The sequence below is a fragment of the Podarcis bocagei genome (genome assembly GCF_964188305.1).
Source record: "Podarcis bocagei genome assembly, chromosome: 2".
Taxonomy (NCBI): Eukaryota; Metazoa; Chordata; class Lepidosauria; order Squamata; family Lacertidae; genus Podarcis; species Podarcis bocagei.
The window spans coordinates 101,527,780-101,544,251 of NC_138126.1; the positions used below are offsets into that span (position 1 = coordinate 101,527,780).

At 47.9% G+C, this 16,472-nt stretch overlaps 1 protein-coding gene across 1 annotated transcript; it reads right to left on the bottom strand.

Annotated features, from left to right (window-relative positions):
• Window positions 1-11,966: 11,966 nt before the first annotated feature.
• NPB (neuropeptide B) lies at window positions 11,967-13,252 on the bottom strand. Its single transcript, XM_081180985.1, has 2 exons — window positions 12,960-13,252; window positions 11,967-12,273 (listed from the first exon to the last, which is right to left on the bottom strand). Exons 1-2 carry the CDS (start codon window positions 13,233-13,235, stop codon window positions 12,145-12,147), a joined length of 405 nt encoding a protein of 134 aa, XP_081037111.1. The 5' UTR covers window positions 13,236-13,252; the 3' UTR covers window positions 11,967-12,144.
• Window positions 13,253-16,472: the final 3,220 nt, after the last annotated feature.

The window sequence follows — 16,472 nt, forward strand, 5'->3', positions numbered from 1 at the left end:
ACCACAATCCCCATCACCCCAGTCCACTGGCCATGCTGGCTGGGACTGATGGGAGTTGGAGTCCAAACACCATCTGGAGTACCACAGGTTTCCCACCCCAAATTATATACTGAATGCTTTTGATAAGGGGGAATTGACAGCTACTTTCTCTCTTCAGTGGTTGGGAAGTAGTCCTTCTCTCCTCCCAGGCAACTACTGCTGCTGCTTCTGTTTTCTTTGAGAGTGCCACCTTACCTGGTACTCTGAAACCAGAGCTGCAGTAGTGTCTCTGTTCCCTCCCTCTCCCAATTTGTGGGGAAAGTGTTAGTGTGTGAAGCTCATAGCTCCCGTTCTGATATCAAAGGGTCTGCAAGGTTATTTGAGAAGGCACTGCTTGTTGCTTTCTAACTTGACTCATCATTTGGGTTTTCTACTCTCATCTGAAGCCATCACAGAGTAAATGAAAGGCAGTGCAGATGCAATTATAGCTTTGCAATAAATGAGATGACGATTGACTTGGATAATTCACACAAGTGCACCCAGTGCTGTGTAAATTGCTTAACCCAGTGGCCGTTTAAGAGCTGTGGAGTGATACCTGCACATGAGAACCAGAACAAGGAGGGAGCTTGTCCTCAAAATTAGGAATTTCGGGGTACTTTCCATGGTCTTTATGCTCCCTGAACTTCACTTGTCTTTTATGGAGGGGAGCCAGTGCAGGGATGGAGAATCTGTGGCTCTCTAGATTCTGTTAGATGAAGCCAATGGTCAAAGAAAGATGGAAGTTGTAGTCGAGCCATATTGGGGGGTGGGGGCACATTCCTGAACTATAGAAAAGAAGCCCACTAAAAGATATCCCCTCTCTAGCACCAGAGTGAGCACAGTGTCACAGAGTGTTTCTGTGTATTCAGCCCCAACCCCTTTGTTACTGGGCTCCATGTGGGGCTCTGCATCACTCTTTCAGCCTTAAGTGTCGCCAGTGGAATTCTCTGAGCACTTCTTGTCCTGCCTGCTGCTCTATAGCACGGGTGGCAGCGACTGCTCCTTGGCACTGGCTCTTTCCAGGGCCTGGGGCTGCTGTCTGGGCGTGCAGGTGGTTTGGGGTTGGGGAGGTGATTAGTATGGAAATGGGAGGATGCGTACAGCTAGCTTGTTATTGCTACCGCAGGGTGCGTGCTGTGTCTGGCAGCCTCCACAGAGCCAGGGTTCCCCCCCCCCATTCCGCCCAACCTTCCAAATGTCAATAAATGTCAGTGGAATTAACTGCTAACTGGTGGGATGATGGAGCAGCCTAAAGGAGACAGAGGAACCCAATCCATGCGTAGGTGGGCAACTGGCACTGCCTGTCTGAGATGGCTGTGCTTTTGGAATCATGAAAAAAAACGTCCCCTGGGGCCAAGAAGTTTGGGGAGTGGGAAAGTTTACAGCAAAGTTCTTGGATATTTCCAAGATTAAACTGAAAACAGAAAAAGGGAGGGAATGGGGGTTTGGGGGGGGGAGCAGAGAAAGGATAATTTTTTCATAGTACTCCCAAGGCCACATTCCGAGTATGTTTACACTCCTGTCCTTATCCCAAAGTGGGACAACTGCATTGTCTCCCAAGATGGATGGAGGCAGAGAAGGGAGGCAGAACATAGCAATTGAGACTAGTTCATTGTGGTGTTCCTCTCAGCTTATGTGGATGTAAAAAGGTAGGTAAAGGACCCCTGTGTGCTGGGCCCAGGGGTAACCCATGAAACGCAGTCCAGGACTGGTTCAGAATCCGAAGGTTCCGCTAGGAGTCAGTCTGACAGGGCCAAGGCAGGACACGAGGCAGGAAACCAGGCAAGGACAGGTACAGGATCTCAGGCAGGATCTAACATCTAGAGGAGCTGGCATTTGTTCACAGACAGCTTTCTGGGTCATGTGGCCAGCATAACCAAACCGCTTCTGGCGCGACGGAACACCGTGATGGAAACCAAAGCGCATGGAAACGCTGTTTACCTTTCCACCACAGCGGTGCCTATTTATCTACTTGCACTGGCATACTTTCGAACTGCTGGGTTGGCAGAAGTTGGGACAGAGCAACGGGAGCTCACTCCATAGCAGGGATTCAAACCGCCAACCTTCTGATCAACAAGCCCAAGTGGCCCGGTGGTTTAGACCACAGTACCACCCGCGTCCACTATACACTGTGGTCACTTTAGCTTATGCTTATATATGCTGTGATCTTCTTTTCAACTTATATTCATGAAATGGGGGTGTCTCACCTTGTACAGTAACAGCAAATGCTTATCAGATAAGATATGGGGTAAGGTGTTCAGTATAGGATGATATTATTGAGGGAATTGAAGTTTCAGTGTGACTGCCTGCAGTCACCCTTAAAAAAACCAAAACCTGCCCCCAACATTGCAGCATGATTACATTGGACTAGTACTTGCAGAGATGGATGAAGGGATCTCCAGAACCTGATTGACTTTTTAATTACACAACCACTGAGAGAACAGGAGCAGTCGAGATATGGGATGGACACTTTTCCAATATATTATTGACCGAGTTGAGTACGGAGAGTAGGCTAGTTCTAGGATAAAACCCATTGATTTCTTAATACCATGTGGGATGTGCACTGGTCGTGCAATTAGCCCCAGCCCCCTCTTCATGGGCAGTCATGACATTTCTCTAATCTCCAATAATTTTGACTGGAGGAGAGGAAGGGAAGGAACTAGCAGTCCTTCAGATTTAGGTGCGCCAGGCTGGGAAACACCTTGTTTCCATTTCAAACGGCTTGTCACATGAGATTAAATGCCTCTCACCTCTGCCCACCCCCAATATAGGCACCCAATTCAGGATGCATTTAAGCTTTGATCTGGAGGGAGCATCACTTTCAGTGCAGGATAAGTTCCAAGTATGTGTGGCTGTCCTGTAGTTGGGGAAAAGATGGACACAAGAGATGCTAACCTGGTCCCCACCAACAGGCAGAGTAAGGCAGTGAGAGAAAATAAGTGAGGGTAGCACTGTGGTCTAAACCACAGAGCCTAGGTATTGCCGATCAGAAGGTTGGCAGTTTGAATCCCCGCGACGGGGTGAGCTCCCGTTGCTCGGTCCCTGCTCCTGCCAACCTAGCAGAGCACGTCAAAGTGCAAGTAGATAAATAGGTACTGCTCCGGTGGGAATGTAAACGGCGTTTCCGTGCGCTGCTCTGGTTCACCAGAAGTGGCTTAGTCATGCTGGCCATATGACCCGGAAGCTGTATGCCGGCTCCCTTGGCCATAAAGCGAGATGTGCGCCGCAACTCCAGAGTTGGTTATGACTGGACCTAATGGTCAGGGGTCCCTTTACCTTTTTATGTTACCTTATGAGGTCTGGGTGGAGAGCTGATCTGTGTGTGTGCGTATGTGTGTGTGTGTGTGAGTGAGTGAATGTGAGTGTGTGTAACACACACACACACACACAGAGAGAGAGAGAGAGAGAGAGAGAGAGAGAGAGAATATCAGAGTTCAGTGTGTGTTTGTTTGTTTGTTTACTTATTTATTTCATAAAGTTTATATACCAGATTTTTGTGGGGGAAAACTCAAAGCTGTTGCAGGTTTTGGGGAAGTGGAGGGGCAGGCTAGCATGGATATACAGTGGTGCATCGCAAGACGAAATTAATTCGTTCCGCGAGTTTTGTCGTCTTGCGATTTTTTTCGTCTTGCAAAGCACGGTGTCGGGAAAGTTTTGGAAAAGCTTCAAAAATCACCAAAGTCTTTAAAATCCTCAAAAAAGGCTACCACACCGCGTTCTATGAGTTGCTCCTCGAAGTCAAGTCGCAACTGTATTAACGGTGTTAAGAAAAAGGAAACAAACTTGCAAGACGTTTCCGTCTTGCGAAGCAAGCCCATAGGGAAAATCGTCTTGCGAAGCAGCTCAAAAAACAAAAAACACTTTCGTCTAGCGAGTTTTTCGTCTTGCGAGGCATTCGTCTTGCGAGGTACCACTGTAGTATGAAAGAGCAGTGAAGGTGAGAACTTCCTTAACAGTCTAAGGAGCTACTGGATGCAATGGGGCCATTAACCCAGGCTGTGTTTGTTAAACTCCTCTTCCCATCAGCCCCAGCCAGCATGGCCAAAGGCCACTGAGGAATGCTGGGGGTTGTAGTCTAGCAACATCCAGAGAGCCATGGGTTCCCCATCCCTGCAGTGGTCTATGGATTTTTCCCTGTGCTTCCCCCCCCCCCGAAAAAGAGGTGCTGGAACTCACCATGCATGCCTCCCTTGTTCTCTTATAATGGCCATGGTTCCCACCTGAGAAATGCCAGAACTGAGTTCCGGTGAGTTCCGGCTGCAAAAAGTACAATAATACCTCATGTTACGTTTGCTTCATGTTACGTTTTTTCAGGTTGTGTCCTGCGGTGACCTTGAAGTACCGGAAAGGGTTACTTCCAGGTTTTGCCGCTCGCGCAAGCACAGAAGCGCTAAATTGTGCTTCGCGCATGCGCACAAACACCAAATTGTGCCATGCACCTGCACAGATACAGCGCTTCAGGCTGCGGGCTTTTCATGTTGCGAATAGGCCTCCAGAATGGATCCCGTTCGCAACCAGAGGTACCACTGTGCTGGATTTTCCTGTGTAGCACCCATACCTCACTCTGTCTCCTGGTCCCCAGTTCTCTGATTCCTCCATGTATGCCATCTCTTTCTCCTCCTTGCTCCATGGCCCTTCAGCCACTGCTCCAGCCATGAGTGCCAGGGCTCAGGAGGAGGACATAGCACATAGTTTATGAGCACCAATTTGTCAGTCGCTTCCAGCCAGTAATTTTCCACTGGCTGAGCAGCGGTGGCACTTGGTGGGATCCTATAAACTCATGCTTGTCACAGGCCTGATGGGGCCCAGGAGGCCATGGAGCCACTTCCTTGTCAGTAAGTACAGAAGAAAAAGTTCTGCTTGACAAATGGCGGATGTTACAGAGGGGAATTGCTATGGGAATGAAGAACTTTGCTGGTTTTGAAACTGGACTTGTCTAATTTCTGAAAGGTGATACTCCAGATGGTTGTTGTTGTAGTTTTTGTGGGATCAGTGTTCCTGCTCCTGTGTACAAGTTTTTTTTGCAAACAACATCATTGCCATCAAAATAATGACCTCTATTCCCTTGCCTCCCATTTAATCCAGATGCACCCTTCCTAGGTGGGTGGGGGGTGGAAATGATATTGTTATGTACTGAGTTGAATAGGATCCAAAATGCAGCAGTCTGATTGGTCCACAGGAGCCACCCAATCCAGCTCCAGTTGAAAGTGTATCCGCAACCTGATTGGCCCACAGGTGAATCCCAGAAGTAGCCAATCACGTGGGGCCCATTGTGTAAATAATGTATATAAAGCAGACATTCTGGGGGAAGTTCCATTCCTCCTCACCACTATGAGCTGAATAAGGAGCATGAAATCCACTCTCGACTCTGAGTATATTTCAGATATGTAACAAAAACCCTGAGGCTAACAATCCCTTTGCAATATCTAATGGACCCATATGCAAATTAAGCTCCCGCCTGGAATGACCCAGGGGGCGAAGAAACCTCCCCATCCCTTTTAGATGTTCCCCACTACCACTTTCTTCCACCCCCATAATTCTACACATTTACACAGGGAAGAGTAATTTGGTTAAGGGATTCCCAAACCGAAGAGTGGTGGCTGTGCTTTCACATGTCGATTTGCTTGCTGTGGACCCGGATATGACAACTGCTACTCTTAAAACAGCATCAGAACATTCAGGAATGGTTTCTCCCACTTAGGTGGTACACCACTCTACTGGTCCATCCTCTTTTTGTCTTGATTTTGCAAGCACCTCTCCAGCAATGCTCTGTGGGTGAGAGAATAGATGACTGCAGCAAATGGGTGGATGGCAGTGCTTCTTAACTGCCTGTTCCTCTTCCAAAGATGTTAACGCTTGTGGAGAAGGCAAGGAGCTGCCAATTCTACTTATGTCCTGCCCTGGCTCAGTAGCAGAATACACACCTTGCACATAAAAACTCCAAGGTTTGAGCCACAGCACCTGGGAGAGATTTCTGGCTGAAACCCTGGACAGTTGCTGCCAGTCTGTGAAGCAGACACTATTGAGCTAGACTTGATTTTCTTCTTGAACCTGCTTCTACTCATTGATGATCTCCCTTCCACTCCTTGGCTGTGTACACATTGCTGGCTTAAAATGCAATGAGATCACACCCGCCCACCCATGTTTCAAAGCACATTTGCTGGTTGTTGTACACATCAGTAGGGTTAAATGTGTTTCCACGTCTCCTGCTGTCTGTCCAGACCAGTGGGCAGAGTGGGGACATGGATGTCTCCATGTGGCTTACATTTTGAAGTCGGATCACAGCTGGTTTGGGGGTGGAACACATGAAAACACAGTGTTTCTCAAGGAACTACACAACAGTTCTACTTCCGCCCATTTATCCTCATAAGAAACCCGTGAGGTAGGTTGGGGTAAAATACAGTGAGTGGTGAGCTTCGTGGCAGACTGGGTGTTTGAACTGATCTCTCAGGTCTTAGTGCAACGCTCTAACCACAATGCTACACTGGCTTCTATGTGCATTGTTTCAGCAATTTCTGGACTCAGCTACAGGTAAAGGTAAAGGGACCCCTGACCATTAGGTCCAGTCGTGGACGACTCTGGGGTTGCAGCGCTCATCTCGCTTTACAGGCAGAGAGCTGGTGTTTGTCCACTTCCACAGAGTTTTTCCGGGTCATGTGGCCAGCATGACTAAGCCGCTTCTGGTGAACCAGAGCAGTGCACAGAAACACCATTTACCTTCCTGCTGGAGCGGTACCTATTTATCTACTTGCACTGCGTGCTTTCAAATTGCTAGGTTGGCAGGAGCAGGGACCGAGCAACGGGAGCTCACCCTGTCGCAGGGATTCAAACCGCCAACCTACTGATCGGCAAGCCTTAGGCTCTGTGGTTTAACCCACAGCGCTACCCGCGTCCCCTCTGGACTCAGCTATACAGCTGCAAATAAAGTATTTAAGTGTGTTGTAAAGTGAATTATAAACCACAGAGCCTAGGGCTTGCTGATCGGAAGGTTGGTGGTTCGAATCCCCGCAATGGGATGAGCTCCTGTTGCTCAGTCCCTGCTCCTGCCAACCTAGCAGTTCGAAAGCATGTCAAAGTGCAAGTAGATAAATAGGTACTACTCCGGCGGGAAGGTAAACGGCATTTCTGTGCACTGCTCTGGTTCACCAGAAGAGGCTTAGTCATGCTGGCCACATGACCCGGAAGCTGTACGCCGGCTCCCTCGGCCAGTAAAGCGAGATGAGCGCCACAACCCCAGAGTCGTCCTCAACTGGATCTAAAGTTCAGGGGGTCCCTTTACCTTTACTAAACTGAATTATACAAATGTGACACTAGATGGCGATGGTGAGCTATGGCAGATTCAATATTTTTTTTCACAACGTTTTTTATATGTGTCTAGTCTCTCTCTCTCTCTCTCTCTCTCTCTCTCTCTCTCTCTCTCTCTCACACACACACACACACACACACACACACACACGCTTTCTGCCTTCTCCTGCAGGATGTTCCAAGTCCTCCTCTCAATAGCGGCTACAAGGGGGCCATCATATCTCCCCCCTGCACCATGCTAATGCATGCCCATAGCCAAGGGGGAGGCAAGAAGGGGTAGCTACTGCCCAAATAAATATGAATTAGTAAAAATACATAGCAAACTGAGGTTCTGCCCACCCACAAAAGGTCCCCCCCAATATCCTGCCTATGCCCATGTGCTAATGTACCCCAAAATCAACTTCTTGCTGAGTAAACAAGCTGCTGCTAACAGCGCTCATCTCCCCTTCCTGGAGGTGGGGATTTCTTTCCTCTATCTGTGAGCAGTGCTGTCACTTGTAATTAAGCTGCAGCTGCTGCTGTCTCTGAGGAAAGGTGACTGGTTCTGCTTGACAGTATTAGTTAACATTAGGCTGCGGAACTTATTCCTCTCCCTAATTAGTTCGTTAATTTCTGCAGTTGAGATGATTAAATGAGGACATCTGCCTTATGGGCCTGTAATTCCTGAAGCTCCAATATTGTGTGTGTGTGTGTGTGTGTGTGTGTGTGTGTGTGTGTGTGTGTGTGTGTTTGAGAGAGACAGAGAGACAATGATGGAATTAGATATTCCCACAAACTAGGGGATCCATGATTGATACATCAATCCATTCCCTCCACGCTCTGAGGATTTAGATTGTCCCAGACAGTCAAAGGAGGATCTGGAATCTCACCTCTAAGTAAGCGCACGTCTAAAGATGTAAGAGGGTGGGCAGCTCCACTTTGTGTGACAAATAGAACCAGGGTGTGTGTATTGCACAGTGGGCACAAAGTATAGATTACTCATTCATTTATAACATTTATATACAGGTTGATTGCCACCAAACCTCTAAGCCGTTTACCAGAAATATTATTTTTCAATGAAACAGTTAAAAATATTTAAAAACGAGAAAAACCAACAGACGGAAAAGATAAAAACATGAGAGCATCTACGGTACATGGCTGGCAAGGCTTGCCTAAACAAAAAAGGGTTTTATAAGCAAGCACCAAAATATGCCTGCTTGATCTCAACTGGCTGGAAGTTCCAAAGTGCATTTATTATTATGTACATAGATGTTTTGAAATAACTGTGTACACATGCAGAAGCTCTGAACCAGGCAGGGTACACAGTGTAAACACTGAAGTACATGCAACAATTGTGTTCGCCACATAGAGTTTGGAGCTGTGCCACAAATGCAAAAGTCACGTTTGCAAATGTATCTTTTACAAGTACAGTGTTAAGATAACTACAATTGCTTCAGCTCAGAGATCACCAGCTGACTGCTTCGATCAGCAGAATTGGCACTACTACAGGTGCCACATACAGTAATGCCCGTTCCACGTTTGTAAGAACTCGGTTTTTTAGTGTGGCAGCACTACACTTTGGAACTCCCTGCCTATTGAAAGCAAGCAGGCACCTTCGCTGTGCTCTTTTCAGCGCCTGCAAAAAAGCGTTCCTGTTTAGACAAACCTACCCTGATGCTTAGAAAGTTGTGGTGATTTTAATCTGTTTTAATATTTTAACTTCTGTATGACTTAAAGTAGGGTTGTGATTTCTTTCTTGATTTTATTGTTTTATCTTCTTTGAATTGCTTTGAGATTTTTCCACAGTCAATTTTATATACATAAAATTTAGGAAATTAATAAATATTATTTCTGAGTGTCCACTCCATAACAGACATGGGTTTAGCCTCTATTAATAATAACTATGAAATAGTCCACAGTTCCTGACTTGACTTACAATGGCAAAAGCCCTGGACAAGACTATTCAAACTTTAGCCAAGAACAAAGTTCTCCAGTTAAGAGCGGTAGTCTCGTAATCTGGGGAACCAGGTTCACGTCTCCGCTCCTCCACATGCAGCTGCTGGGTGACCTTGGGCCAGTCACACTTCTTTGAAGTCTCTCAGCCCCACTCACCTCACAGAGTGTTTGTCGTGGGGGAAGAAGGGAAAGGAGATTGTTAGCCGCTTTGAGACTCCTTCAGGTGGTGATAAAGCGGAATATCAAATCCAAACTCCTCCTCCTCCTCCTCCTCTTCTTCTTCTCCCATTGCCATCAGGAATAAAGTGAACCAATAAAAGATGGGTTCAGAGCAGATCCTACATTCTATCTACATTCCTTCTAGGATCTTCATAGCTCTCTCATGTGACTGAGCCACAGTTACACCTTTGAATATGGCCTATTAGATTACTTGTGGCTTTCTCGAAATGTGGCTGGACTCCAACTCCCATCACTCCCAGCCATCATGGCCATTATATATTTTTTTTCTGGTCAGCTGTCTTTGTTCTATAAAGTGGCCTGCTAGGATTTTGGATAGAGGCATCTGGGGTGGCTGTGTCTTTGTGTTACTGACTGAATAGTACAGTGCTATTTTAATTTACTAATATATTGCATTTGACTTCTGTTTTGTATGCTTTGAGATTCTTTCAAAAAATAAAGCAATTAAGAAAATTTCCAAATAAAGAATTACCGTAAGTTTGTTCTAGTACCACCACCCTGTCCCCGTTGTGACATGGAATTGTTTTCGACACAGATAAAAAGGCATTTCTATTAAAAATGCAAACTATCATTTCCCTATTTATTTTTTATTAGGGTGATTAAGTTGGGCAGGTACTATAGGGAAAGCCATATGGTGCCAATATTCGTGGATCAGCCTTGCTGCAGGAAAATAAGTTGCAGCCTGACTTGTCCCTGCTTACTCAACACTAATGACCGATCCCCGTACATTTGCTTTCATGTAAACAAGCTTTAGGGATGCGGGTGGCGCTGTGGGTTAAACCACAGAGCCTAGGACTTGCCGATCAAAAGGTCGGCGGTTCGAATCCCCGCAACAGGGTGAGCTCCCGCTGCTCGGTCCCTGCTCCTGCCAATCTAGCAGTTCAAAAGCATGTCAAAGTGCAAGTAGATAAATAGGTACCACTCCAGCAGGAAGGTAAACGGCGAAGGTAAACGGTGTTTCCGTGTGCTGCTCTGGTTTGCCAGAAGCGGCTTAGTCATGCTGGCCACATGACCCAGAAGCTGTACGCCGGCTCCCTTGGCCAATAAAGCGAGATGAGCGCCACAACCTCAGAGTCGGTCACGACTGGACCTAATGGTCAGAGGTCCCTTTACCTTTACCTAAACAAGCTTTGGCTTGCAGCCAGGCAGTGCGATCCAGTGCATGTTTCTGTGGAAATGCATTACAGTCTGTTCTGTGGGGCTTTCTCCCAGGTAAATGCAAGCAGAGGGCTACAGCCTTGATTGCCTTTGTGTGTTTGCGTGTTTTTGTTTTTAAATTGGTTTTACATAGTTTTATACATTTTAACTTCAACCATTGCAAACATTAAAATAAAAGGTTCTTTCAAACCTGTGGACCTCCTGCCCTCTCTCCATGGGTTCCATATTTGAAATAAAGTATCCTGCATCTTTTACCATTATTCATCTGTTATATATCTATAGTTACCATAGTTGATTCCACATTACAAGTGTCATTACATCCCCGCCAATGATTTTAACTGTTTACACTGGTCTTTTAAATATATTAAAAATTTACTCCAGTCTTTTAGAAATACTTGATCTTCCTGGTTAGCCTTGATTGCCTTTGAATCCTGGGAACAGGAGGGGAGAAACCTGGGGACCATTTTAGCAGCGTGAAAACCCACTCTGTTTCTCTGAAAGTGCCTAGATCAGGGGTCAGCAAACTTTCAGCAGGGGGCCGGTCCACTGTCCCTTAGCCCTTGTGAGGGGCCGGACTATATTTTTTTTGGGGGGGGAATGAACGAATTCCTATGCCCCACAAATAACCCAGAGATGCTTTTTAAATAAAAGGACACCTTCCACTCTTGTAAAAACACGCTGATTCCCAGACCGTCTGAGGGCCAGATTTTGAAGGCGATTGGGCCGCATCCGGCCCCCCCGGCCTTAGTTTGCCTACCCCTGACCTAGATAAAGGCACCCTCTTCCCTTTTCTGGGCTTGGCGGCAGCTTCTCCCATTGCAACAGCGGCAGGAGGGATGGAGCTGAGAAATCTTTGTCCTCCAAATGTGAAATCCCCTGGGCGGTGCTAGCAGCACCTCTGAGCACCCCTAAACCCTGTTCTGGATATATGCCTGGTCAGAATGGAGCCCCACTGAGTTCACATTACAGTGGTACCTCGGGTTAAGTACTTAATTCGTTCCGGAGGTCCGTTCTTAACCTGAAACTGTTCTTAACCTGAAGCACCACTTTAGCTAATGGGGCCTCCCGCTGCCGCTGTGCCACCGCTGCACAATTTCTGTTCTCATCCTGAAGCAAAGTTCTTAACCCGAGGTACTATTTCTGGGTTAGCAGAGTCTGTAACCTGAAGCGTCTGTAACCCGAGGTACCACTGTACTTATGTTTACTCAGATTTTGACCAAAGAGGCGTCATCCTTCTCTTCCCGGTGTCTCCTTCTTTGGAGCCAATAACTTTGTTCAGCCTGTTCTATCAAGAAACCCAGGCAAGCACAAGAGCCGTTTAAAGCGCCTTTATTATGAGATGCAGGAGGGGAAAAACACACACACTCCCGGACGGAGTCGGTCGCTTTGGCTAGAGAGCAACCCCCTCCGCTGCCTCCGCCTCCCTCCCTCTCCTCGCCCCGTCCGGATGCCCCGCTCCGGGCTCCAGGGGGAAGGACGCCCCGTCGGGGCTCAAGCGCTGGCGCAGTCCGCGGGGTCCAGCGAGACGGTGACATCGGCTTTGCACTGGATGACGCTGGGCAAGCCAGGCAGCAGCTGGCAGCTCTGCAGCTCCGGGGCCACCTCCTTCACACACACCGCCTGCAAAGGGAAAGGGAAAACTGAGAAGGCAAGGCTTGCTCGACTGCGACCCTAAAGCACTTCGGAGGGAGCCTTTCAATGTGCCCAGGACGGAGCTGCGCATCTCCAGGACCCTTCAGTCATTGCAATATCTTTACCTGCTTGATAACAGCGCGACCCGACGGCCTGTTTGGCTAAAGAGCAAATAATAATAATAATAATAATAATAATAATAATAATAATAATAATAATAATAATAATAAATTTTATTTATACCCCGCCCTCCCCAGCCAAGGCCGGGCTCAGGGCGGCTAACAACCAATAATAAAAACGAGTTGCATGAATACAACTTAAAAACAAGATTAAAATACAACATTAAAACAATTAAAATAGATATTTCCTCTCAGATTTTTATAGGTAAAAAATAGGTATAAAACCATATAGGCTTTTTTAATTTAAAAAGTTAGAAAGTGCTGGTTGATACTTACTATAATTATCTGATGAATACAACTTTTCGGGAGTGGCTAATGTACGCTCTAACTCAATAATAATAAATATACAATGCAATGCATTGAAATAAATCACAACGCATATAAAAGAAACTCTCCCCCCCCCCCAGCTGCCTTCTCCACCCGGGACCCCCTCCCTCTTCCAGGGGGCTCCACTTGCGCTGCCCACTACCACCCGGGCGCCCCCTAGCAGCTCACCATGTTGCGCAGCCCACTGGGGTTCGGGCGCGGCTCGGACATCAAGAAGGAGGCGGCGGCGGCGCCGGGGCCGCTCTCGGCGCTGGTGCTGCTGCTGTCGGTGTCGTCGGAGCGGCGCATGTAAGGCGAGCGGCGGATGCCGGACAGCAGCCCCGACGCCCTGCCCACCGAGTAGTAGCTGGGTCCGGCCGTCTGCTTGTACCAGGCGTCGGCGGGCGGGCTGAGCAGCGCGGCCAGGGCGAGGCAGAGCAGCGTCGAAGTCCCGGCTCCCGGCATGGTGCGCTCGGCCACGACGGCGGCTTCTTTGGGCAGGCGGCGCCGTCGGCGGCTCCTTATATCGGGGAGGCGAGAGCGGAGGCGGGGACGCCCAGCTTCCTCCCGGAGCCCCCAGCGCCCCGGAGCTGCGGGAGACCTGACGGGCGGGGGGAAAGGAGCGGTGTGGGGGCGTCGAGGCTGCGTCGAGAGAAGGAGGCGGCCTGATCCTGAGCCTTATTCGGAAGGATGCCCTTCTGTGGTTCTGGCGCACTCAGAATGGTAGAGTTGGGAGGGGTCTCGAGGGTCATTTAGTCCAACCCCCCCCCCTGCAAAGCCCACAGCCGTCGATGGGTGGGCTCGAATCACCAACCTCGTATTTAACCTTAGGTTACAAGCTCGCCTTTAAGGATGCTGCTGAGGACTGTCTGGGGCGCCCCCTGCGAGCAAAGTAGTTGCTCTGCCCTGGAGGCGCGACGGCCCTTCCCTTGGTCTTTAGACGTGTCCCTTGAGCTTCACGTCGCCAGCTCAGGACTGAGAACCGGAGGGGCGGGCGGGCAGGGGGTTGCCAACGAGCAGCCTCCCGTCGTGGACGCCGCTTCGGATGTCCTGCTCCCTGTATCGCTTTCTCAGCCAGCTCCTTCCAGCTGGCGCAGCCCGAGATCGGAGCTCGCTGCTGGCTAGCGAGGAAGGCAACGCAGGGACTGGCTTCCTTTCTCCCCCGCGCCCAAGAAACTTCTAACTACAGTGGTACATCGGGTTACATACGCTTCAGGTTACAGACTCCGCTAACCCAGAAATAGTGCTTCAGGTTAAGAACTTTGCTTCAGCATGAGAACAGAAATCGTGCTCCTGCGGCGCAGCAGCAGCAGGAGGCCCCATTAGTTAAAGTGGTGCTTCAGATTAAGAACAGTTTCAGGTTAAGTACGGACCTCCGGAACGAATTAAGTACTTAACCCGAGGTACCACTGTACCTTGAAAGCGTTGTGGGTTAGGAGACCACAGAAGGCGGAATTGCCAGGCAGGCAATTGCGGAAGATCTCCCCCCTAGACATAAGGGGGGAGGGAGGAGTGAGATATCTCTGCTTTCCATAAAGTTTTGTGGATAATTTACTATAATAGGGCATTTAAAAGCATTTAAAGGTCGTGGTTTCTTTTTTTTTTAAGGGGGGTTTTTTCTCTGTGTCTAAAGCTGACCCTAAAGTCTTGCACCTGCCTTGGGATGAATAATCGTTCACTTAAGAGGACCCATACGCAGAGGACTAAAGCAATGGCAGTCCCTTTCTATCCATCTGCGGGATGCTATCATTTGCTTTGATTTTAAGTATCTATTCCAGGTTAATTAATCAGGAAAAAGAGCTGAATGTTCCCTGGAATTTCTCTCTTTTCTGAAATGAGCTGTGCTCTCCCGTTTCCTTGCCTCGCTCACACGTTCACTTCCTTTTCTCTGTTCCAGTCGCCTGTTTTCTGGTCGAGGGAGCAGTCCCTTTGCTGAAGCAGATGCTGCTGAAATATGCTTTAACTTGAGTGGAAATACAAAGTATTTACGTGCGGCTCCACCGCTGTGCGGGAGAATCCTGGTCGCTTGTCAAATTTGGAATTAAAAGCTCATTTAAAGTTTTTCTGAGGGTGCTTTCAAACAAAATTCTCTTTATAGAGGACTAAAAGTACAGAGCTTTTATACCGTATGATGAATAAAAGGTGTCATGTTTTCTAATGCCCTCTTGTGGCGTTTTTTCATTTGCACAGGCAGGCAGCTATGGTACCAGCTCATTTGAAGAGAGGCAGCTTCTGACCACGATTAGTTTATACGACAAATACCTTTGCCCAGGGATACGGTACCAGGTCGAATTTGTGATGCTACAGTTCAGAAAGACTTAGATTGAGAGATGTACCATTGATTTCATATTGGATCCTTGGGTTGCAATCTTAATGCATAGTTGACTGGGATCATTGTTTAGTCTTGACTGTTATTTTTTCCTAGAAATTATGCAGTTGATAAGGTTGAAGTTTAAGGGGACACGGGTGGCGCTGTGGGTTAAACCACAGAGCCTAGGACTTGCCGATCAGAAGGTCGCGGTTCGAATCCCCACGACAGGGTGAGCTCCCGTTGCTCAGCCCCTGTTCCTGCCAACCTAGCAGTTTGAAAGCACGTCAAAGTGCAAGTAGATAAATAGGTACCGCTATGGCGGGAAGGTAAACAGTGTTTCCATGCGCTGCTCTGGTTCGTCAGAAGTGGCTTAGTCATGCTGGCCACATGACCCGGAAGCTGTCTGCGGACAAACGCCGGCTCCCTCGGCCAATAAAGCGAGATGAGCGCCACAACCCCAGAGTCGGTCACGACTGGACCTAATGGTCAGGGGTCCCTTTACCTTTACCTAGTATAGGACAAGGCAGCTTTCTCTGTCCTGTCCTATTCCAACTAAACATCAACACTTGTTGAGTCACTTTTACCCATGTTGAGGAAAAAAGTACCAGGATCCTTCCACTTCAAACCACATCCTTAGTGGCTGCATGTAAAAATTTTTTTGCAAAAGAACTAATTCTCATGAGTTACTTTTTGTTTAGGAAACAAATACAAGTTTTCAACCTTTTGGTGCTCTTGCGGTGCTAGTTATACAGAAAATACATGATTGGAGAATGATGAAGCAGAGATTTCTGAAGCAGAGATTTCTGACCTTCAGAGAGCCTGAAAACACAAGACCCTTCCCATTTATCTAAATGTCATGCTAACACTGAATTTCCACATAGAATCATCACCACTCAAGCTGTTCAAGGCTTCTCAAAGGAAGAGTAGCATGGAAAAGACTTATTTCCTTTTGCCAGTCCACAGAGCAATTGCCTGGCAAAACCATGGTCAAACAGAGGATCAATGCAGCTGCCAGATATTAAATGTGGTAGGACCATAGTCTTGAAAGCATTGCACGGCCTGCCTATGAGTTTCAGACCCAATTCAACAAGTTGAAGTACAAAGTCCTATAGGCTTGAGATCATCTCTCTCAACACTGACCAACCTGTGCTTTAAGATCAGCAGGGAGGCCCTGCTGGTGATACTGTTGGGATACTGCCAGGGAGATGGGGGCATCAGGCAGGCCCCCAGCTGGCTCCAGCCACCAGCCAGCTGCCAGACGATTGATTACTGGGTTCCCTTGGAACAGCATCAATCAGCAACACGAGCCTCAGATACCTTTAGAGACCCGTGCACACTCTGTCAGCAGAGTGTGTAAATCTCACAGCAGAAGAGGCAGACAGAGTCATATG